Source organism: Coloeus monedula (genome assembly GCF_965178545.1).
Source record: "Coloeus monedula genome assembly, chromosome: 2".
Lineage (NCBI taxonomy): Eukaryota > Metazoa > Chordata > Aves > Passeriformes > Corvidae > Coloeus > Coloeus monedula.
The window spans coordinates 63,631,154-63,658,117 of record NC_138782.1 but is presented as its reverse complement, the minus strand read 5'-3'; the positions used below and the strand labels follow the sequence as shown (position 1 = coordinate 63,658,117).

Genomic DNA, 26,964 nt, shown 5'->3' with positions numbered 1-26,964 from the left:
ATTTTTTTTGTATCATCATCTTCCCTTATCAACCACTGTACTTCCCTAAAAAAAGCCAGATCACCCTTCAAAGGCTGAGAATTTCTCCTTTCCTACAGGCTGTTTCTCCAGACCAATGCTAGCACAATCTGTACTCCAGACTGCTGGAAGAAGGTGCGTCAGCCTCATGTCAGCCAAGTGGAGACAGAGGTTTCTGAAGTAGCATGAACTGGCACACTGTCACTGCTTCCAGTGGGAATATGCTGTTCCTGCCACTGAGGTCTCCAGCTCTGTCTTACAGACTGGATAACATTCACTAAAATTGTTCCTTCCGTGAGACTAGATCTGTTGCTTCCAAATGGAGGAGAGAATGCTACTGTGTGAAGAAAGAAAATAACCTGACTCCACAAGTTGAAAGAAGGATATAACCTTGGGAGAGCTTATAGAAACAGAGAATAACAAGAACTTATATGAGAAATTATACTATTAGTTAATTGATTAAACTGTTCTCTGAATTACACCAGATGATGACTGTAAAGCTGCACTGGTAATTTTGCATAAGATGAAAACAATGAAAGGCATAAAAAACTGTTCTCTTCAGAGAAAGAATTCCATCTTCTAGTTGAGCTGGCTCTTTTTTCAAGTTTCTGTTACTATCAAATACTGTTTATAGTTTTTCTGTTGTCTATTTCCTTGTGTTCTTGAACTTCAAGAGGCCTTTTTGCTATAATCTGCATGGATTTTCCTAAAAATATTACAGGCTTTTTCTGCAAACCTGTCATCTTCTGCCAGCCCTCTTCCTAAACCCTTCAACCTTCTTTCCTGAAGGAGGTAACACCGGTTTGTCTTTGAAGTCCCTAGACTACAAGCAATTTGACTTCAAAGAGTAAATTCTGCACTTGAACATCCAGATTTTTCTGTAGAAATTAAACTGTAAAGTTAGCATTTTAGCTTCTTGTCTTTAAAGTACAAATATCAAAGTCTCACAGTGTGGGAGAAGAGATATAAGAGAGAAAGGGGATTGAAGAAAGCCCCTGAAGTTTAAACCTTGGGGCTCCTGACCCTACTTGAAGTTCAGTCATTTCAATGGTCTTTTCAGATCCCTCTCCCTTAGTGGTTCCAATTATGAACAAATCCCATTTTTCAACATTTTGCATCTGGCAATTAAATAACATGCTTCTTTACATGCACCAGGACAAGCTGCTCTGCTGGCCAGATCTGGAGCACCCAGACTTTGCAGCACTAAAATTTCTGTCATCATGCCAGAACTTAAAAAAGATGCTGGGTGGAACTAACAAAATAAGAGTGAATAATTTTTAAATGAGTGACTCGCACAAAAAAATACAGACTCATGTCATGCAATACCTATGCATAGCTACTGTTTTATAATATAACTGTAGTTGGAATATTCCTACAAATTATGTTACATTATTTTCAGGAATACTGTAGGATGTTGTATGATACAGAATTTTATGATTTCTTCTTTCAAAGGGTTTTGGTTACTAGTGAAACATCAGGTGGAATGTGATCATGGAGTTTTACTTCCAACAACAAAAAGTGTGAAACAAACAGAAGACTTGGCTGATTTTTAAACATGTTTGTAAGGCTGGGTACTTGCTGTGTGCAAATACTGAAGATCTGCTACTTGGTTCCCACAGCTCTGTAAAACCAGGAGGTGGCATTTCCATTACTCTTCTTGCTGGATGCACCAAGATGGTACAGCCAGGCACATATGGGATTTTCTAATCTGCTTTGTTCAAACCTTTGTGGTAGTAAAGTTCAAATCAAGTTATTGTGGATATCAAACATACCCAAAGAATAGCTTGATTTGATGGACCAAGCCAGTTCATGTGGACACTCCTGAGACACTGAAGTGTTAACACATTAGTGACTCTGAGATAAGTGGAAAAATTAATAGAACATCCAATAATTCTACGATGCTATACCAAGAAATTCTGTGGCAATTTAATCCTAAAGGTGAGAAAATGCTGGGCACGTGATCTCTTAAACACTTTCAGGAAAAGAATTAAGAGTGACGTACTGGCAAGATGGTTCTTTCCTCTTTCAGGTACTGAAACTCCTGGAAGTTGAAGTCAAACTCATCGTCATAAGCAAGCAGCTTCTGCTCCTCGCCGTTGTGGAAGTGGCGCATCCTGATCGCTCTGCCAGCAAGGTGAGCATGGAGAAGTACAGCAAACACTTGAATCCCAGCAGGTCTCTCAGCACCTAGAGCCTGGCCAAGAGAAACCAACACCATCAGTGTTCCCAAATGCAAAGTAATGCAATGCCATGTGCAAACAGAGTGAAAGTACATTAATTAATGTAGTTTGCATTCACTCCGTTTACTGAAAAATGCAGTCTGGGGCAAAACCAAAACTGTAACTGAAATTCAGGGTTTATGTACAAAAAAGACTAGGTTTTTTCTGTGGTTATTTTTTATAACAAAAACATGTTTTTACTCCTAATGCACGCATTTTTTAAAATGAAAATCATTTGGACTGCAAATAATTCTCAATAGTTTTAAGACTTTCAAGGGAATCGTACTAAAACCTGCACATTAATTTACTGCTAATGGCTGATAACTAATGAATGGGAGTGTTTATTGTGAAAAGGAATTTCTATGCAGTTATGAATGATGCCATCATCAATATTGTGCTGAAAGATGCACTTAAAATTGAGAGGCTGTAGTTGTAACATCCTCTACTTTCCATCTTTAAGTGAACTGGTCGTGAAATACTGAAAGTTTATATTTAAAACTTTTTCCAGGTCAAAAATATTTGCAAATTAACTTTTCCAAATTGACACAAATCTGACATCATTCCCATTCTAGCTGAGATCTACTGTTCTAAATTTTGAGTATGCTCAAATTTTATTCTTGTTCAGTGCTCTAGGTAGAAATAACCCGTTATCACAATACCTTTTAAGAGCAGCCCTAGGGTCAGAAACCTCATGATAATAGGTTACTCAAGTGTTTTAAGGATGAAAAATGCCAGGACAATACGCAATATTTAACACCACCAGGAGCAAATCTAAATTCTGTATCTAATGTAGCCTTCATTGTAAACCATGTTATTAATTCAACCTTTATAAATGACAAAGTATATGAAAATCTCCCATGATGCAGTCACCACAGATTTTAGACAATGCTTCCATTACCTGCAGAGATATTTAAGTTATTTTAATGAAACCAAGTACTTAATAAATGCATAATTTTGTACCATGGACCATTCCACAAAACCTATTCAGGTCTTCAGTTTCTGTGGTTGGTCTACTATCACCTTTCAGGCTTTCGCTTCATCATTAGGAGCCTTTCACACATCCAAGTCTGAATTAGTCTCAACTTTTTTTTCTGGGCTAGCTATTCCAAGTTATTAATAGCTTTGCAGTGGAAAGTAATGTATGCTTACATATTGAACACAAAATTAAAACATTGCAAGCCCTGTGTCATTCGTTATTACTCAAATAAGTAAAACAGCCTGAGTAGTGAGCATGCCAAATACCCAGTTCAAAACCACAACATTTTGGAGGACAACATGGACCACCAGACTCCTTTGCTCACATCTTTTAACTGTAACTCTCAATCTTCCCAAGAAGTTCAAGTGACTCTCCCAATTATTTCTATGAATGAAAACCAATGGATTCAGTCAAGAGACATACCTCTTCCAGACATTCCAGTGTGCAGTGACCCTCTGACACAAATTCAGGCATGCCTGGTGGGATATTGTGGAAGAGGCTGACCCAAAGACCAGCTTCAATAACCCCAGCATCATATTTCCTTAAAACTGGAGTATAAATCAGCCTCAAACCAGAGTTATCTATCATGCCTGCAACAAAAGAACACAGTCAGCCATGGCTGAAAATCAGTGTTTAAAAAAAGAAAAAAACCCAAACCTAATTGCTTCATGTTTTTCATGCTATGTCCTAAGTTTTCTGAAGGAAAATCAAGGAATCAACCTCAATAACCTTGAAATGAGTCAAGCCATATGCAGGAAGTGGTTTTTTCTCTTTAAAGTTTTCAAGCCACGTGCTGTCTTCTAGTTGAAAATTTTATCTATTTCTTCATCTTGAGTCCTACCATTAATTATATTTTTCCTTTGTTTTGGATTGCCTGCTACATTACAGTGTATCTGAGATGACACATCCCTTTTAAAATCTCTCCAATTAAGAAGGCATCAATTAAACATGAAAATTGCCCTACTAAATCCCAGAACTACTCCACTTTGAGTGAAGTAGACAAGAGAATTGCAGAGTACTTTAATGTTGCTCTGACTCAAGCGCTTCTCTTGATTTCAAAAATTAGTTTAAAGAACCAAAGCCTGCTGTTTGGAGGCTGTGTTTTTAAGAGTCAAAATAATACAAATCTATTTTGTTCACCCACATATGTTTAGCCATATGTGTTTGTTTACGTATCTATTAATAATTTCTGTTGCCTTTATCATCTAAATGCTTAGAATTACTTGTCTTGTATTAGTCATTTTTGTTAGTCAAGATATACAGAAGAAAAGGATTAATTTGTGTTTGCACATGTTAGTTCGTCTGTTTATTTCTTTGTATTTTGGAATAGTAACTGAAATAATTTCAATTTTGAAAATTAAAAATGCAAAAAACCATATCAAATATCTCAGAGAAGGTAATATGCTTCCTAGTGACCTATATTAGTCTTCTGAAAAACAAAACAGACATAGCAGTGCCTGAAGTCAAATTTTACATCAATATGATATCAGCAGTCTATTTTAAGATAAGCAAATGGCAGAGGGACACTACCCAGTCACTAAAATACCTAAGACGGAGTAGTGCATATGATTTTTAAGGAACAAAGGATATGAACTGTGCATAGTCAGTTAAGAATGGTAATCAGCCATGAGACCTTCTGCAACATACAAATCACTTTTAAGGTGATATATCCTGTTCCACAACATCCCAACTTTAGCATTTGGGAATCCATACTCATTCCCTTCTTGGAGGTATTTGTACAACCTCATCAACTTGAATTTTTCCTTTGTGGTATTCCTGCTTCAAGCTTGTTGCTAGCATCTAAATGTCAGACACTCTTATGGTATGTCAGTTTCTGGTAAACAATCTCAAAAGAGGCCACCTTTCAAATGAGAAGCGAATGTTAAGGACTACAAAACCAGAAAAAGTGAAAACCATCCATGTTAAACTAAAAAATATTTGAACTCTTCCTAACTGGGAGCCAAGGCTCACTACCAACCTGAGTCACTTAGGAAAACATTAGCCCAGGTCACAATGTGAGGGAAACAGTGCAGCCTTTCACCACAAGACCCAAACTGGGAAAATGCAGGTGCCAAAACACACAAATGAAGGTGACCCAGTGGCAGGTTTGCTGTTGTGTCAGAACTCATTTTTCCCCACCTGAAGCAGATGGAGAACCCAGGTCTACTCTCTCACACTCCTGGCACAATCCTATACTGTGTATTTTGCCATGAAGGGGGAGAAGTATGACCTGGATTACAAACACCCTGCTCTGCCTATGCTGTCTGAATTTTCCTAGGTCTTTTGGGAAGACTATCATACAGCACAGTCAATTCAAAAAAAATGTTGAATTTAGGGACACAGCCAAATCAGACACAGTTTTTCAGCATGTGACTTCTTGGGCTTTCATGCAACATTTTATGAAAAAGCATACAATATCAAGGATGCAAATGAAGTTTATTGCATCCCATGCAAATTTGCATGCCAAAAGGACAGAGTCTGCCACTAAATAAAAAAGAAATTAAGATAGTTCATTTAAAAGATGAAAATGGGAAACAACAGTAGGGCAGAACACCATAACCCACACAGCAAATTTTATTTTAACACATGGGGATGTAAAGAAAGGCCAGTATACTATGCTGCATTGGATTTTACTCAGTTCATGTATAGCAATCACTACAATATTCTCAGGTACAGTAGCTTAATAAACTTCTGTTTCAGAACAAAATATATCTTTCCCAAAGGCATCTTCAAAGTTCTCCTGATTTTCCTGGGATCCTTGGTTTCTTCCTTTTATTTCTTCTAAATATAAATTAAATTCAGAAAGAACAATTTTAAAACACAATTATAAATGAAAAGCCTGTCTTTGAAGATAAACTGACTTTACCCAGAGAATGGTCTAGAAACCTGAGTCTATACTTCTACTTCAGAAACTGTCCACAGTTCAGGTAGACCTTCTTTTTAAAAAATACTCAAAAAAAAAATTTCAAAGGTAATGGGAAAAGCACTGTGAACCAGGAGCTGTTGATCAGGGAAAAATAACCCTCAGCTTTTTATTTGCTCTGTTTGCCATGCAGTGCAGGGATGAGGACTTGTGTGTAGTGCATTTTCCAGTCCTGCACATTTTAAAGCGTGTGAGACTACAAACCTTCTGTGTATGATGGATTGTCATAATGCACCTCCATGAGGACAAACAGAGGGTCAGCTGCTGTGCCAATGGATAAGCCAACATGAGGAGGGTAGGTGAAGCCCTGGAAATCAATACACAGGGAAATCATTACAGAGTTAAGTTATTTTTTGCCACAATTAAGAGTTAGTTTCTCTTTATAAGTACATGGACTCATTTTTGCAATGATATGATCATATTAATGAAAAAATTTACAAATATAACTTCTTTTACAGCTTTCTGAACTTGGCATTGTGATAAAATATACTTATTATATACTCAATAAACTTAAAAACTATGTCAATATAAAATAGTAGATCCCATGCTTCCCAGAGGAAAAGGCTCTGAGCAAAAGAGTATAATCTCACCTCTGACCTTACTTCTACTACTTTTGAGTCGGAAGCTGGATTAGAGACTTCCTGAGGTCCCTTCCAACCAGCATTATCCTGTGATCTTATGATTATTTATTCTGTATTTATTGTTTGAGCAGAAAAGGAAAATTCAATTTTAAACATATAAACATAGCATCATCAAGCATTTAGTCTGACAATAAAACCCTTATGAAGAAGTGAATCAACATTTTAAATGTTCCCAGTTTCTAAAAGTAGTAATTTCCAGGGAATACTGTGGTTGCATGTAGTTAACTTGCTTTTTGTGCACAAATAACTGTATTCTAAGTAAAATGGTTTGACCAATAAAGTTGATCTTCGTGGCTACATTTCCATTAGCAAGCCAATAGTGCAAAAGAAGTAGCTCTGCACAGTGAAACAGCTTGTGCTGGACCCATCCAGATGCTGCTCCTTTGGACAAGTTCTGGTCAGGTCCCATGCACTGAACCCCATTTATTGCTAAAGGAGCTGGGTTCACCCCTGCACTTTTGGTTTAACTCCATCCCAGAAAGGCTTGTGCAAGTTCTCAAACCACTCATGATGATAAACAAAGCTTTGTAAGTGGTGATAACTGGAAGATTTACTTCAAAAGCTCACGCATGATTTAAACCAAAACACCAGTATCTTGTAAGTGAACTCGTTTACCAAATTCACTTTTATTGGAATGAATGTGCACCATTTTATAGTATATAGCTAATATTTTAATATGCAATTTGACATTCTAACTTTCTGAAATGTGCAATTCGTGATTCCAGATTTCTGATGCTTGATGGACGCTAATGAATTAATTGTAGTATATGGCCAAAAATATTATCACCTTCATTCTACACAAGGGTAAACTGAAGTTGGTGAGCTGGGTACTTGGGCAAACCTGGATGTAACCCAGATCTGTCAGATTCCTCTGCACAGATCTTTAACAACAGGATCATCCTTGCAAAAGCCTCCATGAGGCTTGTCAAATCATAACTTATTTATACAAGTTTTTAATTTCACTTAGATTAAGACAGTTGAAAGTACAAATACTAGGTCAGAGCACAGCTGATGGCAAAAATGCACAAAGCATACACCAGGGAAAGTGTTCATAGTGGATTAAACTTCTTTTCATGGGTCCGTGTAACAACTCTTGCTTCCTCACGCTGCAGCGTTTACAGATGGTTTTGGACTGCAGCTGGCAAGCGAAGGTTCCAGAAACTATCATCACCCCAGTCCCTCTCTGTGCCCAAACCATCATTTGGGTGGTCACACAGTGAATCAAGGGTGTAAAGAGCTGGGATTCTTTTGGCAGTCATGCTGTGTTATGTCAGCTGAAAGCATTAACTGCTGCCTAAATTAACATGAAATAAACTGAAAACACAGCCTGGGGTGAGCATGGCATCACAGCCTATATTTTCTGTAGATATGACCGACCCACTGCCATCAGCAAAGTGGTCCTTATGTTGGCTCTGCACTGACACAGGATCTCTCCTACACTGAAATGATGTTTCTTTGAACTGGGCAGGAAACTTCAGAATAATATGCCTGAATGGGGCAACACTGAAACCAGGTCCTGGTGAGGCACAAAATTAGTGAAATTTATGTATAACTTCATTTGGAGAGTCATGCCTCTGTGTCTTGTATGAAGTCACCTAGAAACACTGCTTTTCTTTCTGTCATCCTCCAGGTAGCAGATACTGGTCATTGCTGAAGGCATTTCCACAGATGGGACAAGCTGATACAGGGACAGATTTCCATGCTCCAAAGCTATCTTTCTCCCCTAAGGCATCAACTCCACTCCCTCTATATTATTTTCATTACTTTTGGCTTGGCACTCAGGATGATCATTGCATTGCATTCTTGAAAGGCCAATAGGAGGTTCAGGATTTACTGGTGAGGCATTCAGGGATTGTAATCCCATACCCTTAAAAACAGACAGATTAAGTAATCAGTAATATACTAGGAAGAAATTTCATGGTGACACATCACCCCATTGATGAACCATGCTAGACAGACGTTCATCCTACCTCTCCTCCAATGGCCCAAGCAAAAATGACAGTCTCACATGTGAGGAAAGAGTCTGGCATGTTGGGGTGGTAACACTCATGCCCATAGTCCAGCACACTGTCATTCAAATTGCTGCTGCACTGGTAGAGCAGGATATGGTGCACCAGGTTCTCATGGCCTTTCTGGATCAATGGCTCAACCTATCAATGGTAAAATGAAAAGAAAAAAGAAAACATATCTCAACGTGACTATTTCAATGCAGGTATGAAGATAGGACTAAAAGTTCTATGGTATTTTTATTTTAAAAGAGGAAACTCAATGTTAGATTGTAGTTGAGATGTAACTTCAGCACTCTGCAAACTGAAGGAATGAAGTTTCCAAAATTTTCATTTTGCCCAAGTGCATCAATGTGGGGCAGGAAAAAAATTCTGCATCTGGGCAAAACCTCTGTTACAATCTTGCTTGCTCTCTCTTCTCCCATCCTAGTCTTGCATGGTCACTTGTCTTTCTCACTGCCCAGTCTTGTTTAGCCACATTCCAAGGAAAGGATATATCTAAGGAAGGGGATATAAACCAGCTGAAAGTCTGTTCAGCTGAACCAGCTTGGTGCCTGAACTACTCAGAGTTTTTCATCCCTGTTTCTGCCTCTTTTGTGCTATTTCAAATTACAGCTGCCCATAGATTCTGTAAATCTAGGGTGAGCCTAGAGGTATACCTCACATTCCTCAGCAGCTCAAAATGGACTTCCAAATTTTTTTGACATCTAGAAGAAATTGGAATTTTTTTTTTTTAATCTGCTCAGTTGTAAAGACTTTATTAAGATGAAGTCATCCTTGAGAGATTGGGTGCTCCAGCCTTTTTATGGCAGTGATGAGCTGGAGGGCTCTCAGTGGTGCTCCAGTGCCCCCAGTATAATTAGACCACAGAACTTAAGAGTAGGCTAAAATTATTTAATTCCCATGTAAGTGTTTGCCCTCTGTTTGGATGGATGATGTTAAATCATCTCTGTCAGAGATTATGTCCCTGGGGCAAACATGAATACTTCTGAAAAGAATTATTTTGCATTTCAGAAAGATCATATTTCACAAAATATCATCATATAGAAGACATTATTAAAATTAAAAGAGTTTTTCCCTTGCTTTTTCTTTCAAAAATTTCATCCCATTCTATCATATCTACCTTCAAGTTCAATAGGATAAAGATTAATATTTTCATGAGAAAATTAAAGCTTTGGCAATGTAACTCTTAAGACACAGGGTGCCATGCAGTATTGCCTTTCAGCATTAGGAAAGAGGTTACTTTAAACAGGAAAAGAATGTATATACATCCTAAATTTACATCCATTTTCTTTTGCAAGCACATTCATGTGCTACCAGAGGATCAGAACAGGGTAAGCAGGTGCAGTTTATTACATTATTAAAATATTGTCAACACAACATCTCTCTCTGCATTTCGTTCACACCGCTAAATCAATTGCAAAAGAAGGGCAGGAGAAAGCAGCCAGAACCTGTGCACATCAAGGCCACCTCTGTTGACATGAATCTGCCAAGTACATTTAAGTTGGGCTCTCGGGGAGTCCAGATGCTGCTGAGTAGCTGCATGTGCACCAAGAAGTGCTCAACCCACTTCACAGCACTTAGAAGTCAGTGGAAGGATGCCCATTTGATCAGATGCACCAAAGTTTTGTTCTGGAGGCAAGACTGAAATAGTCCATAGGGGATGTTCCCTATAGTTCTCAGTAACCCCTGTTTCAGTTAGCATTACCATTATTGTGAATTACTGCACTACAGAAGTAAAAGGTATTTTTGAAGAAGACGAATCAGTTTTCCCATGAAATAAGAATTTATTCCCAAATATATCACACTGAATGACAAAGATTCAGAAATTTGTTTCACCTTGATGTTGCTTCTTCCCTCTGCTCCATCATATATCTGCATATTTACCCAAGTACTGCAGAACCCAAACACACTCATAACATGGCAGCTTATACATTAAATACCAGGATAGACCTCAAGAATTTTGAAGCTCCACATACTGTATGGTTAGTCAAGGAAATGCTTATGGGAATATTATCCCTATATCTACTAAGAAAGAAGAGAACTTTTGTCCCAACACGTGATAGTTCTGCCTGCTGCTACAAGATCCCAGCACCTGCTGTGCTTACAGTCACTACTTCAAAACCAGCTTCCCCTCAAAACAATGGGACATCACCAAAATTAGAAACTCACATCCTGTCACTGGTTTTTAGCATCAGTTACCTAAACAATTACAGCACTTGAAAGAGCAGTTTTGTTCAGCTTTCTTAAGTGAAGAAAAGAAAAACAAAACCTAGAACAAATCCATAAACATCTTTCCAATGCATCTTGTAGGAAAACTTACATTTTTTAGATGCAGAAAAAAATAATGAAGAGCAGCTGTGAAGTTATGCTTTTCACACATTTTTACTATAACTTGGCTAAAGAAAAATTTCTCTTCCCCCTTTTAAACAGCATATAAATAAAAAAAGAAAGAAAATATTAGAGTGGTCAAAATTCTATTTAAAAAATCTTAGGAAAATCTCATTAATCCTGAATTGTTCATAAAGGTATGGAAATATTTTAATGGCCAGCTCCCTAAAGCTCACAGCATTATTTCTAAATGAAGCAAGAGAAGGAAGAGTGACACTGAACCGTGCCATAAATCAAATCCCTCCTGGTGGGAGAGGGAATTTTAAAAGCCCTTGCAAGGAGTTCGTGAGAACAAACAGAGACTCTTCCTGGATTTTCACTGCTTCCAGATAGTTGTTTATTAAGTCTTATGAGAGGAACAGAGCCACTAGCATGACCCAGGCATAACACAGAGCACAGAAAGCAGGAGAGAAGTGTGTGTTTATCAAGATTTACACAGCCTTTTAAAGATAATTTAACCAATGGTTACTAGAAACGTATCTTATTTTTACTTTCCTACCAATTATTCAGTAACATGGGCAGGAACTACAGAATTCTTTGTCCAGTCATCCCAAATTACTTTTATTGCAGAATATGGAGTAGCAGAAGAAGAAGGTTTGGAGAACAACAATCCTCCATTTTGATGGGTTTTGCTCTTATCTATTTACGACAAAGAGAAGCCTAAAACCTCTAAATTTTTCACCCTGTGACAATCTTACATAGTAGTCTATCACCTAATTCACACCACTGTATTTTCTAGTTCTTGTCTGATTGTAGGCAGTTTTTTCCAAGGTTGGAGGTTAAAACAGTGTTGTTCAGGGGGGTAAGAACCCTTCAAAACAGGCAGAGAAATATTCTCGGCACTCTGGGTTCCTACAGAAGAGGATCAGAGCCCTTAGACACTACTCTGATCTGAAGAATAATTAACTGTTTTTACTTAGCAGAATAACTTTGGCAGAAAAGAAAATTTTAAAATATGGTCCCATACTCTATTGTAATGATTGACTGGAGCAGGGGTTTAAATCTGCCATTCTACATCCCAGGTGAGTGCTGCCCTATTTACTCAGCTATTAGTTATTTTAGCTTATAGAATAGGTTGGTTATTTAGGCTGCCTCACACTTCATCTCTCACTTTCCACAAAGAACAGCTGTACAGATTACCTTGCTTCAAGCCAAAAAGAAATTCCCAAACTTCATTTTTTCCTCAAATAAACAAAAATCTTGTTTTCTGGCCATCCTTACAAGTGATGATGAACAACAACCGAGTTTCTCAAATGAGGGGCCAGATTCAGAAAATCATTATTGCATTTAGAAGTGCACAAGGGTAGGTGTAAAATTAGCTGTTAAAGCAAGTATCTGTAATCAGGGTGGCGTGATTACTAGAGTACTTGCAGCCTCAATGAATGATGACATAATTTTCAGAGCTCTACTCTTCCTGGTCTCCAGTCACAATGATAGTGGACCAGCCCTGAGGAGTCACCATGACTATTTTATTAATTTGTGCTACTTTTAGGATACTTACAGAAAGAAAATAATTTGAAGTGGGACACTAGAGCAAAGGAATGAAATACACAAAAAAAAAGTGATAAAAATGGGCATGGTACGTAATAGTCATTAAACTCTACAGATTTAATTGAACAGCTAATTTTTGTTTGGATTCTCTGATACACAGCCTTTTTTGCTCTGGTCTCTTATTACAAGGGGACTCTAAAATGACATTTTGAACCAAGCAATAAGATAAGCAATAATTGAGTAATTTAGATGGGTTGCAGTGAACATGGGAATCTACATTTTATTTTCAATAATTATGAAGAAACCTGTGACTTCGAAATGCATTTCCTTTCTTTGTCCTCGCCAATTCCTACCAACCTCTTGTTAGCCAAAGAAGTCAAGAAAGAAGCTGATAGGAGACTAAAAAGGAATATGCATATAACTACCTATTTTCCCCATTTTACCTCATTCTTTGAGGCTCATCTGTGGAATTTTCACTGTTGCTGACATGCAAGGAAGACCCAGATGTCACGGTTCATCTCTTTGCCATGTTGTGAATAAGCCTGCAGAGATACTGCACCACCAGGCACCTCGGTGACTTCTTCCCCTGCAGGCAAAGTGCATTTTCTGCTTGACATTTCCTAACTGCCAGAGGCATGGAGAACAAAAGCCCTACATCCACCCTACATCAAAATGCCCAAGGTGTTTGGGATTGCAAAACATAAGTGCATGCAACAAGGCACAACCTCTCCTGTTTTTCATGAGATCTGCAGGAAGAACATCAAGGTTTATTATTCATGATCATTTGCTTTATGTGTCCTCCTCTCCACCCTTCTTGAAAGCTTGGCCAAAAAGTCTTTCAAACTGGGCAAACTGACATACATGAACCTATCTGGCTCCTACTAACAGAGGTAAAAAGTAATAGATGTACTATAAACCCCCAGCACTTCAAACCAGGGCTCTCAAGGAAGGAGATATTTAAAATACACCGCATTCAAATGTAAATGAAGGCACTGCCTTCTGCAACCAAAAGTATGGGTTACAGTCATGGTGATTGGTTGGTACTCATCAGGCAGGCTGAGAGGTTTTGCAGAGCTCCTTTCATGCTACAGAATCTCTTAGGACTTGTGAAAATGCTGGCTTTCAAAAAATACAAAATATAACATTTTCTAGTCATTATAATGTTAAACCAGATAAGATGTATGCTGTTCAGCTCTCATTTTAACAGAAGCCCTATTTTAGTCAGCAGGCTGACATCACATGAACAAGGAAAATGTTTATATCTTCCAGGGCTGGCTTACTCATCGTCAATTTTTATTCCTCTCTTCTTTGTTTCTTTACCTATTGCACAAACCGAACATTGTCACATGCTTTGGGTTTTCTTTCCTTAAAAAAACAAGCCAAAATTTTAACATAACAGTGCCTTGCATCTCAAGCTGATGATAAGCAGGGTTAAGATACTGATGTGTGATGTATTAAACAGGAGGAAAATGCAAACAGCTCAAGTGGTCCAAGAAGTTAGATTTCCTAGTAGTTAAAAACATCTCCAGAAACCTGGAAGTCTTTCTTTCTTATTCCTGTTTTTCTACCTTTTTATTTGCTCTGATTTCTTTGATGTTAATAATCATGTTTTCTTCTTTATGCCTGCTTGTGCAAATTATGAAAGTTAGTCAAATATATCCATAGTCCATCATAGTGTCCCTGTCTAGAAAATGTGGCCCACCAAATGTCAGACAACAAAAAACAAAAACCTGACTTTATTTTTATGCATGGAAATGCCAACAGGTTTCTGATCTGTTTGCAGCGATGTTTCTACACTAAAATGTAAATCATGATTTTGTTTTCTGGCTCAAACAGGTAGTTCCGACTTAATCTTGCATTTCAAACACACGGTGGCATGGTGGTATATTGCCATGTAAATACTTCTGAATAAGGCCACAGCCTTAGACAACACTTCATGTTGGTAGACAGTGGTGACACAGGGAAGAAAACGTAATTCTAAAGTCTCAAAATGGAGAGTAAAAATTTGATTTTTATACTAGCACTGCTGCATCTAGGAGAGTTTCTAGTCTGTGGTTGGTTAATTCATTTATATGAGCTTGCCATGTCTCTGATTAATTCAGAGCGAAAAGTGATGGGTGTGAAGCTGAGCACTGGCTGAGTTCACTTGGGAATTTTTGCAGCAGAAGACCAAGTTATAGGATCTCTGCTTTCTGTATTCCTCATCAGGAAGAACCTCTACATTTTTACAGATTACTTTGGCTTTTGAACTTCTTTTGAAAATGTGTACCATGCACACATATTAAAAATTTATCTAACTTAGAAAACTTTTTCGAAGGTTGACGTGATTTCTTCTCATTAGGATTCATCAAGATGTTTTCTGAGTTTTTTTAAAGTGTAATTGTGAAATGATCAAATATTTATCTAAAACATCTCCTTTAGGATTTTAGATTTTTCTTCAGAAAAGCAAATACTTAGAATATTTGGCTTTATAAAGTTGTGTCTTTTTCAGAAAAGAAATCCACCTATTTCAGAAAAAACTCTCAGTAATATGGTTTTATTTTCTTAAAAATATTCTGAAAGAAAACCACCAGTCATTTGCTGCCTAACACTGCTTCTTGCACACAACCCAGAGCTGTGCTGAGCATAAACTCAAGAGCTGGAAACATGCCTCTAAGCTGGGGTAGATGTTGAAGTCCATGACACCAGCGCAGACCAGGATTTTAACACTAACAGCCTAACAGCTATCTCATGTTAGTAGAGTAGCCTGCCCACACCAGTGTCACATCTGGGATGCTAATCTGCTGCAGACTTCCAGCCCAGAGTTAAGGCATTCTGGGGTCAGGCAGGGACCACCCTCCCCATGCCTCCACCCTACCCTGTCTGTCAGAAAGCATTAAATTAATGCCACAGAATAGTTAGAGCTGAAAGAGACACTTCCAGTGCTCAACTGGCTGCAGTCTAGCATGGACTAGCTGCTGTAATCTTTCCTCTGATCATTTGCACGTACACAGCTAAGTGCCTGTTTCTGTTTTCCTCACTGCGCAATCCTACATTCAGTCATCAGCTCTAACAAATCCCTTTAAATCACTCTCTATTCCAAGTGCCTCTGAGCTTATACTGTGCTACTTACAAAGGTGTATATTTTGGTGAGTTAATTGCAGGAAGCAGAGCAAAGTCACTGCTTCTGGCTCCCTCATGGTCATCAGGAATGATTACATCTGAGATACAACAAGGAGCATTACTGCCTAACTTGAATTGTCCTTCAAACATAAAAATGTTAACCCAAATTATTCTCATACACATTTTTCACATCTTCCAGCTGGAGAAAAATATAACCTGAGCATTTAGCAACAGTGCTTGACTTTTGTATTTAAATAAAAAAAGAGATGTTGACAAGAAAAAGGGCCAGGCAACAGAAACCATCCCCAGCCCTAATCTCATAATGTGATTAGGTAAGGTTTCCTTAGAGGATGGAAATTTTCCAGACTGAAACTTCCATCCAGTTTAAGGCATTGAAATTCACGTGATTTGTACCTAATATGTGTAGAGGGTTTGTTTTGGGTTTTTTTTCCCAAAGTCATATTCAAATACTGGACATAATTTTAATTTGAAACAACAGTGTTGTCTGATTGATTGATTGATTGATTGAAACCTTATTGTTGGCATTTGGTCTTAACTGGTTTTGGGTATACTTTCAAACGCGGAACAAAAATTCTAACATCACTGAAGAGGAAAGGTCCTTACCATGTGAACAGAAAATCTTATTCAAAGAACAGATATTTCCTGCTCTTGGTGTAAAGAAAGGATTAGTTTACTCTGTGACTGCATCGTTCAATGAAGGCTCTTATTTAGGTTTTATTAGTATACAGCATTAAGAAGGAATTACCAGACCTCTGTTTTAAGCTGCAGAATTTTTATTGGAAAAGAAAATGTACTTTCAGGTAAAAGTTAACTGTTGCTGTGCTTTTAGCTTGGAGAAGGCTATATATCTAAATTTACATAAATCCTTCTGTCCCCATATAGTCCTACTAATAAGTAAACCGTATATCCAGAATTTCTGCAGGTCACTCAGCCGAACAACTTAAATATTCTAATTAAGGAAGAGGAATCAAAAAACATAATAATCAATATGCCCAAACATTTAAAAATGAGAATTAGAGATGGGTTAAGGACTTCTTGTCCTCTCTGCCATCAAGTCCATTTTTAAGTTCTTATTCCTAATTAATTACCTGGAACTCTGCCACTCATAAGGAGTTTCAGACTTTAAAGACTTACAGTAATTTAGACTAAATCCAAAAGAAGTACACCTCAAAGAAACACCCATAAAACAAGAAGTATACCTCAAAGAAATACCAATAAAACATTGTTTCTGCCTGACGTATGCCTGAAGATTTAAGATAATGCATTTAGCAACAGCTAAAAAGTATAACCCTGAGGAGCAATCTCATAAAAAGCTCAGGTCAAGCAAAAACATGTTTCACTTGGTTAGGCTTCCTGGAAATACACTTATTGTGCTCCTAAGCAGCAGAGCCACTGGCAAGGTGGTTGCGGTCTTCAGGATGGCCACAGTCTCTCAGCACGGTTGACACACTTCAAGCAGAATTAATTGGCAATTAATCATGAGCATCATTACTTCCTTGTGGAAACAATGTCATAATATAGTAATATGTAAGCAAGTATGTTTCAGGTCTAAGGCCAAAATGGGTAGCCAATAAAGAGTTTATATTTATTCACGAGGAACATATAATTTGAATTGTATAAATAATACAGTCGGTGAAGGTACTCCCATTTGTCCATGGAATCACCATTCTTGCACAGCAATGTATATTTCTTTGAGGCAGCAATGGAAGAGGTTTTAATTCTATTGTAGAACTGCAAAACAATCCCCTTGATCATGCAGATAAATAACATTACACTTTTTCTCCTGCTTTGGAGTGAAGACACCGCTTTGCCTGAAGACAGAACATGTGAGAATTGACAGTGCGCCCCTTTCTTGTTTTACACATGCAGAAGTACAGTACCAGGAAACATGTTTTCTGAAAATGACATGCTGACTTCTGTGAAGGGCTACCAAAGTGGAACACACTTGGGAAAGACCTCAGGCACTTGGATGCTGAGCTCCTAGAGGAGCCACCGACCTGCACAACTTGGCACCTACAGTTTGAAGGAAAAGCAGGGGGTAAAATAAGCACAAGGCTCATGATTTTGACATGACAGCCTCCAGAGCAACTCTCTGGAATTATTGCTCATAATCCTCTAAAAATTTATATTTACAAGGTTAATATACAAACATAAGAGAGCTTACAAAATAAGTGCAGTTAAGTAACGATCACATTAATACTATTTCCACATTTTCTCACACAGAGTCAGATTCTGGTACCCTTCTGTAGGACTTCAACACCCATCAATACATGCAGGAAGTCACACAACAAGAGCTATTTTCAGATAGCTCTATTTTCAGGGTTCTTTTAAAGTCTGCATTAAAATTATACTATAGCAATTCCATAGAAACCAAAACCATGATTGGCACTCATAAAACAGAAAGACAGTTTCAGTCCCAGCAGCTAAAGACATAGTAATGGAGAGGTCACTGTAATGAGGGGTTGCAGAAAGCAGACCAAAGAGCATTAACTTGTAGTTTATAAAAATTTGGTTAGATATTTAGCTTTTCTTAGGTAGGGGTTTTGGGTTTGGGGCTGTACTTCATTCCAAGATGTAAATTATTTCCACGCCAGCTAAAACATCAGTCTTGGTGCAAAGAGAAATTATTCACTATCTACCTGTGGTTCATTTGTCATCTGTGTGGATTTTAATGTCATGTATGTGTAGTTGGTTGGTCCTGGCTAGATGCCAGGCATCCACTAAAAGCCAGTCTATCATTTCTCTGTACAAGTGGGCAGGGGAGAGAAAATATAACAAAGATTCATGAGTTAAGGAGTGGGAGAGATCACTCACTGAATGCCACTGCAGGCAAAACAGACTCAGTTTGGGGATCTGAACTGAATTTATTACTAACAAAATCAGAGCAGTATACCCACCTTTTCCCTGCCCCTCCTTGTTTCCCAAGCTCTATGTCCTACCCCAGAAATGGAGTAAGATGGGAAATGGGGGTTATTGTCTGCTCATCACACCTTGTTTCTCCCACTGCTTAGGGAGAGGAATCTTTCCCCTGCTCCAGTGTGGGGTCCCTCCCATGAGAGACAGTTTTCCATGAGCTTCTCCAATGTGGGTCCATCCCATGGACAACAGCTCTCCACAAACTGCTCCAAAGTGGGTCACTCTTCCACAGGGTGCAGTCCTTCAGGCACAGCCTGCTCCAATGTGGGTCCCCCCACAGTGTCATAAGTCCTGCCAGGAAACCTGCTCCAGAATGGGCTCCTCTTTGCATGGGTCTGCAGGTCCCTGCCAGGACCCTGCTCCAGCACAGACATCCCATGGGTTCACAGACTCCTCTCAGGCATCCACCTGCTCCAGCGTGGGCTCCTCCACAGGCTGTGGGTGGATCTCTACCTCCTTGTGATCCTCCATGGGATGCAGGGGCACAGCTGCTTCACATTGGCTGCAGGGGAACCTCCGGTGCCTGGAGCAGGTCCTCCCCCTCCTTCTCCACTGACCTTGGGGTCTGAATAGTTGTTCCTCTTGCATGTTCTCACTCTGCTCTTCACTGGCCACAGTTACATCTGCACAACAACTCTTTTATTTCTCGTTTTTAAATCTGTTATCACAGAGGCATTGCTACCATTTCTGATTGGCCCAGCCTTGGCCAGTGGCACATCCATCCTGTAGCCACCTGGGATTGGCTCTGCCAGACTCGAGGAAGCTTCTGGCAGCTTCTCACAGAAGCTACCCCTGTAGCCCTCTGCCACCAAAACATAGCCATGCAAACCCAATGCAGTCTGCTATGTGTGGACATGGCAGAGAGGCCTTGTCTGACCATTGTCTGTCTATTTTTCCACTGTTATTAGTGTGGAGTTGACAAATCTGTGCTCTGTTCATAGCTGTTACTACTGTGCATTGCAAGTGGAAGCAAAGATGGAGAGAGGCAGAACATAATTTTCTGAAAACTACCCCCAGCAGCTGTGGTTGCAGAGTAAAAGACTGGTACTGAAGGGAAATACTTCAATTAGATCAGAGTAGAAATTTCTGCTCCATTTACAGACCATTGGAGCAATTAAGTTTGCCCTATAAAAAATTTGCTTAAGATGCTGCTACAATGTGATTTGTCTGAATTAGAAGGTTGATCTTCAGAAACAATGCCAAGATGCTAGTAGGACCAAGCTAGGTTTGTTCTGTGACCCATCTACACAAGACCCATCAAGACAGTTTGCTACTGACGAGCCTGCTGTTCTGGTATTTGCACAAAGGATGCTTTGCAATTGCTCATCTAAGGCCCAGTGCTGCTCTGAAGTGTTTTGCTGCCTGCTATGATAAGAAGTGTTGGATGTTTGGCTGTGGCCAATTTTCTTATCTTTTCAGTGCATCACCTAGTCATGGGCTTACTTTAAAATCATATACAAAACTAAGGATGAGGAAGAAAAAATAAAGACATGGCACCGGACAAAATGGGGCTAATGAATAACAATTATCACCCCACAAATCCTCTCAGAATTGGGAAGTAAAACTCAGAGATCCTCAAAAAACTGTACTTTCCCCTTTTCCATGCTTACTTTTAGTTACATTTTAAGTTAAGGCTCTTGTCATCTTACTATTATTTAACCAGAAAATCACACAGCACACGTTTTCCTACCACATGCTGGCATGGTCAATACATTGCCATAATGGATAGATGTTGCTTCTATTTAGAAAGCAAAAATCGAAGAAAATGGATCAAATTAGCTACACATTCAACTTTGCTGATGACAGAAATGAAGCAGGTTATTTTTGCATACAAAGTATGAAATAAATAATGCAGCATAAATTAAGAATTCTGATAGTTAAGATACACAAGTGAAATGAAAGAAAACTACTGCAAAATAAAAGTGTGTAAGAAATATAAAGTTGGGTAGGACAGTAAAATCTGTGGTCATGTATAATTTAATCTTTGATCACAGAATGAAATAATATCTTAAGCAATTTTGCATATGCAATAATCTAGCAGAATATGAGAGAATAATATTTTTCTGTTATTTCCTCAGACAGCGCTTGGGAAACTTTTAATTTTCAGCCTGTTCAGTTCCATGAATCTTTAGCACTGCAAAGCCTAATGGGCCAATTCAGGCTTGCACTGAAGAGCCAGCCCTGCAGATCAAAGGGCAGATAGCTTACAAGCTCTGCAGCATAAGATGATTGTTTGGTTGCCAATCTAATTTACTGAGGCTGAAATTGCTTTGTAGGGGAATGCACGGGAAAATATAGAACATTTGTTTATGTCAGGCTGCATGATGCAATTTGCTAGAGTTATCACATTAAGCAAAATGTAAAAGTTCAGGCCAGAGAGTAACAAGAAGTTACTGTCTGGTATCACTCAAGTTAAAAATCGGTGCCCTCATTTAGGTACTGCAGGCTACAAGCTGCCCTTCTGGCTTCCAATCAATCAGTCTCTTAAACTGGAGTCCCTTTGTATTTTCACACTGGGGTCTTTGGTATTACTGAAGCATTCCACTGTCAAAAAGCAGAGTTACCCTTGGCAACAAGTTTTTTGGAGTTTTTACTTCCTTATCAGTTTGCCCTGAAACAGAACATGAAGATTAACTGGCAGCTGCTGGTGTGTTCTAATACAGGCCTTTCTTTAATTGAAAAGAGGCTCCCTCTTCTAAGGAGATAAGCAATGGAAAACTTTAGTGCTGATACAAAAATATGCCTAATGTAACATGCCTTCTCAGCTAATGCTAAATAATTAAGTTTTTTTATGGTTATATGGTTGGCCTGTTTCACTAGTCACATCGTAAGCTTAGTGCCAAAAAAATTAGACAGAGCTGTGCTTGAGAAAAGATCATTTTTCCTAAAGGCAAACTGAAAAAAAAAAAATATTATTTTGCAATTTTTGCTTTTATCACAATCTCTTCTCTCCCCTGACCTTTTTGGTTGGGGTATATCTCCCCTGATTCATTCATCTGAGAGTTATTTATCTAATACAGGCTGGTGGTCTGGGTTCTCTCATCCATCAGTGGAGAGAGAAATTGAACCATACAGGGGATGCTTGAGCTCATACATTTCTGACAACTCCTTTGGGATGATACAAACAGCTAGTTTTGCCACTGTGAGGTCAATTAAGCAGCTGGCCCAGACCCATAGATAAGTCAAGTTAGATGAGAGGAAGCCCATCTCTACGGCTGAAAATTTACTGTCTTTAATATGTTGCCTGAGTATTTATGAGTTGCACTGAAAAGATACTGAATTTTGACCACATAGCATCCCCAGCATGGGGTTTCTTCCCCATTTCAGCAGAGCTAAACCTTCTCACTTCATTCTCATAAGCAGGTTCAAATAATGCACATGGAAGGATTGCTTTTTACAAGAACCAAACTTCTAAGAGCTTACAAAATGCAGCTGCTATCCTCCTTTCCAATGCCAAATGCCCTCTAAAACTGGATGTCCTATTTAAAAAGTTCTCTTACAGAATTAGAAGTATTTTATGTTCTTGGGCACAGCCACATCACAGCATTTCTTCTGGTATTTTTCTGTCTATACTAGTTTGGAAACAACCTATAAAGTTTAGAACTAAGGAAAAATGAGTAGTTCTTAGAGAAAAGACACGCAGATACAGCTAAGTGATCCTACTACACAGTTTTGGAGTTTATTTTACATAAAATGTTTTTTCTACTCTTGGAGTAAAATTCAATATTTGACATGTTTTTGACTAGGGAATTATTACTAATGAAGCCTGGGGAAATACTTTTCTTGAGGAAAACACAGTGTATTTAAAAGAAATTAAGAAAACATAGAGGGAAAATTTACAGCGTTGGAACTAGCACAGGCATGCTATACACTGAAGCCGAAAAGCTTCACACAAATAGATTATGGCATGTCTGGCATGTAGGATATACATACCAGGCTTTCAGCAGTATATACTGTAAATTTGCAGTTTACACACAGCATTAAGCAATTTGTTGGGTTGAGAGGGAGATCACAGGTCCAGAAAATTCACAGAAAATCTAGAGACAGTAGAAGAAACACTGTATCTTAAGGTTTTTTAATTGAAGCAAGAAAAACAGTCAAGCACATGGGAGACCTGAGGTAAATGTGAAGACAGAGTAATGAATCCTTAGCAGATGCAGTTATTTGAATAAGCAATACAGTTATATTGAAGTGACAGAAGACATGGAGTATTGAAACCTAAACTAAAGATAGTAATAAAAAAGAGCTGCATCTGTAGAACCACAAGTAGAAAAAGTAGTTAAGAACAAGCTTTGAATATAAAGCAAGAGCTGTATTTTTCTGAAACACTGGGAAGTATTTCTCATAAATGTAAAACACATTTTCACTTTCTTGCTGCTGGTAAACATCTGCATGATTCCCTCTCATAGTGAGGAAAAATTAAATTCAGCAAATAGGCAGAAAAAAACTAACTATCAGCAAGTAGACTTACAATTTCTCAAAATAGAGAGACATATGTCAGCACAGACATATCCACACACAGTGACAATCATGAAAGTCAGATTTTTCAACAGCACAAAAATGAGAGGATTTCAAAAAGCCGGTCTGTTGCCACTGAATGATTTTTTTTTTAATTGAATGAGCAAAAAGAAAGAGACAAGCCAGATAATTTACAAAGGCAAGGATGCTACAGAGACCTGTTTTCAGAGTGTGCTCCCCGGGATGACCACCTCTGTCTCTGTCAGCCCTGCTCCCAGCCCTGGTGCAGTGGTGTCTCTGCCTATGTGGGCTCTCCACACCCAGGGACCTGCTCTCAGCATGGCTTTAGCAGGGAGACAGCAACATTTTCATGCAGAGACAGGAGTGTAGACATGCCTGTGTGTCTGCTCTACCAGTGGATCGCACTCTCCCTCCTTCTGAGAGGTCCTGCTGGAGTGGAAGTCCTTCCTGAGGTGCAGTTGGTGAAACCAGAGAACCTTCTTTAGGAATGTGATTAAAAGGCATATTCAGGATCAGTCAGAATAATGACATTTACATACAGAAAACTGCAAAAATCCTAGCAAGACATAGTCTTAAACTCATTGCCAGAAATTCTGGGCTAGAAAGTGGAATGCTTTTTTCTAAGAAACCTACTTCTGAGAAAGCTCCTGGCTAACTTCTGTACGTGAGAAAAGTGAAAATCCCCCGGGTAGTGAGCCTGAGGCACATACCACAGCCTGAAGCTCAGAGCAGCACAACAGGCCAATGCACACTTAGCTGCAGGAGGAGTTTGCAGACAGGCAGCTCTGTGCTCTCCCATGTGAAGAGCAGCCAAGGTCCAACACTCTGGGACCACTGTGGGGCTATCCTGCAAATAGCTGATTTGAATGCCTGCTATTACCTCCAAGCAATCCCTTTCATCTGTTCTGAATATATTATTTTCAAAATTTACCTATTACACTCATAATTGGTTCTGCTAGCAGAAAATGCACTGGGGGGAAAATCTGTACAAGTTTAACAAATTTTCGTGGAGCCATGATTCAGACAGGTAGGCAGCTTAAAGCTGAGGAGTGATATAAACCATTAGAGCCACAAAACCAGCTCAGTGCCCAGTTTTGGTTGTGATCTGGGTCACTATTGTCACTATTATGCCTAGCTATTGAGAAATTGTCTTATTCTGTTGTATGTCTTAGCAGGCGTGTTATTATGAGTTGTTGCTCCAGAAGTTCCTGGAGGCATTAGAAACAGAAGGCATTGCAGGAACATGTAGGAAGACACAATCTCTTCCCTGAGGAAAAGGTTGCAAGAAATATGAAACAAAAGAATATTTAACAGAGAAGTCCTAAACCTGGCTAGGTGTCCCCTTATTGCAGTGAAGATCTCTTCTCCATTGATAAATGCAGCATAAGGAGAAATTACTTATCCATGCCCTTATTCTACCCATGAGATCAACACAAGATTACAGTCTTATCTCTTGCACAGTTTACATGCTGTGTAGAGCAGCTTGATCAATGAAAATATGCTGTTTCCCATAACCTGTGATTCCTGGTAACATGAATATTGTGTAAAGAGATAGAAAAGACCTAAGGTCTTACATAATCTATCTTCAACTAATACTGAGATCTCTTGTGCTAGTTATTATTTCTTCATCTTGTGCTAACAGAAGAAACTAAAACTATGGCAGGTGAATCCTAAGACCCAAGTGTTATCAGTTATCCAGCTGTTGCACCATTAAATTGTATTTACAAAATATATTTGTAAATACCTTAAATATATTCTGGCTTAAAACTTAGTACCTTTAAAATAATGTATCTTCAATAGAAATTAAAAAACCCTTTTAAATTCCGAACTTGAATTCAGAATCTGGTATTTGTTAACCAGAGACAATTAAAAGTCTTGGCCTCTACCTTAAATGCCAGGTCTAACTTTTTCAGTTTCCCTCATTAAAACATCATGCTTTCCTGATGAAACTGATATTTTAAAAAGTACTTTATTATGAAGTGCTCAGAGCAATTTTCAAGAAGGAATGAAAGACAGAGAACAGTGGAACAGTAAGAAAAAAAATTCCAATTGTGGCTGTAGCACCTACTTGAGACCCCAGATCAGCAGCAGATTTACACATCTGCACAGCTAAGCACACACTGATGATAGCCCACACTGTCCAGGAAGTGCCAAACTGCGCGGTTCAGTGCTCCACAAAATCACACAGGAGCAAGAAATGGCCAAAGCCAGCTCACATGTACACTACTGAAGTAGACTAAATTATGCCACAGACAAATTTGCACCATGTCTACACCTTTTTTTTTTCCTGTCTGTAAAAATGAGATGTGTAGGTTTGTGTGAAAACTGTGCTGCAGAAGGAATCCAGAATCAACATCTATGTAAGTATTTAACTAACACAGACAGTTTGATCAGGCCAAAGAGCTCATCCGCCCTCCCCTTTGTGAAATTCAATCTTTGTTTGCACAGCTAATATCTTCCCCAGTAGCCATAAGCCCCATCCTTTGTGTATCAGTAGGCTTTAGGAAATGTTTAATCAGTTTGCAAGAGCACATAGATACAATTCCGCAACAACCCTCTATGTGGCATCTAAAAAAAGTCATTTATAGGAAAATATAAATTTTGCCCCTGAAAAGAAAGGCTAAGGAAGTGTTCCTACTTAAATCTACTCTCTTTCTGTATTCATTTTTTTCTCTCTAAACATTTTTTAAGCAACAATATGAAATTTTCTTGCTCTTCTGAAGATGGAAAATCACTGAGAATTGTACTCTAATTTTTAACTTTATAAAAAAATATTCTGATTTGAAAATGCAACTTCTAAAATTTTAGTGTTCTTTATATATTATAGTAAAAATTAAGAATATAAAACTATTCTGAAAAATCAGTTAGTGTATTTCTGAGCTAAAATCTTGTTTTAGCTTCAACCAACCACAATTTTTTTAAAGACTGAGCAACTGTATGTGCAGTCATGCAAAGGATTTAGAAAATAAATTCAGAAATTATAAATAATGAATAATTCTAGGGAATTTTTAGCAGAACAGCAAGTATCTACAACTTCCACCAAATTTAACATGGAAAGCTTGATTCTGATACTACCATTTTGAAGCTCTCTCACTTGAAAGCAGAAAACTAGGGATCTTGACATACATACTGTAATACAAGCAAATTCTCCGTTTCATACAGATCTGTGAAAATAGCTGTCATAAATTTCAAATGTGATTAAAGATCAAGTACCCGAAGGCAGAAATTTGGGCCTTGCAATTGTTCATTCTGATTAAGTGCAGAAACCCACAATATTTTAGAGTAATTATAGGTATTTATCATACAGACACTGGAGAGCATGTTAAATGTCTCTGAATTAATTTCAAGTTTCAGTCTTACTGAATGCACTGAAGAAATATGACTAACAATTGTAACAAAAGAGAAGAAATAGAATTCTACACTTAATGCATTTTTGGGTTCAGAGAAAGATACAAATGAGGGCCAGAACTATCGCTATCATATCTAATATGCTATCTTCAGCATATTAGAAAAATAAGAATTTGTTGTTTCATGAGGTCTTCAGTATATTGCTTTCAGGAAGAAATGAGAGAACCATCTTTCCCTCAGCACTCTTAAGCTTTCAGTTCCAAACTGAAAGAAAAGTTAGAAAATGTGTTATAGGAAAACATGTTTGTGCACGTGGGTTTTCAAGTCACCTAGGATCCTGCTTGTATGAATGTTTACTCACGTATTTTCATTATTTTTTAAATAAGCTGTAATGTTCATCTCTTTTTTAAATACTCTTTGGCTTTTACACTGC

The 26,964-nt window shown here is 38.3% G+C and overlaps 1 protein-coding gene across 1 annotated transcript in view; it reads right to left on the bottom strand.

Annotated features, from left to right (window-relative positions):
- The window catches only part of MOXD1 (monooxygenase DBH like 1), a gene marked incomplete at both ends in the record, with an annotated part of 49,152 nt that overhangs the window by 8,039 nt on the left and 14,149 nt on the right, over nucleotides 1-26,964 (bottom strand). The window contains 4 exons of the mRNA XM_082302312.1: nucleotides 2,021-2,212; nucleotides 3,637-3,803; nucleotides 6,341-6,443; nucleotides 8,748-8,927. Of these exons, the coding sequence (XP_082158438.1) occupies nucleotides 2,021-2,212; nucleotides 3,637-3,803; nucleotides 6,341-6,443; nucleotides 8,748-8,927 (642 nt within the window). The remainder of the gene's footprint in view (nucleotides 1-2,020; nucleotides 2,213-3,636; nucleotides 3,804-6,340; nucleotides 6,444-8,747; nucleotides 8,928-26,964) is intronic.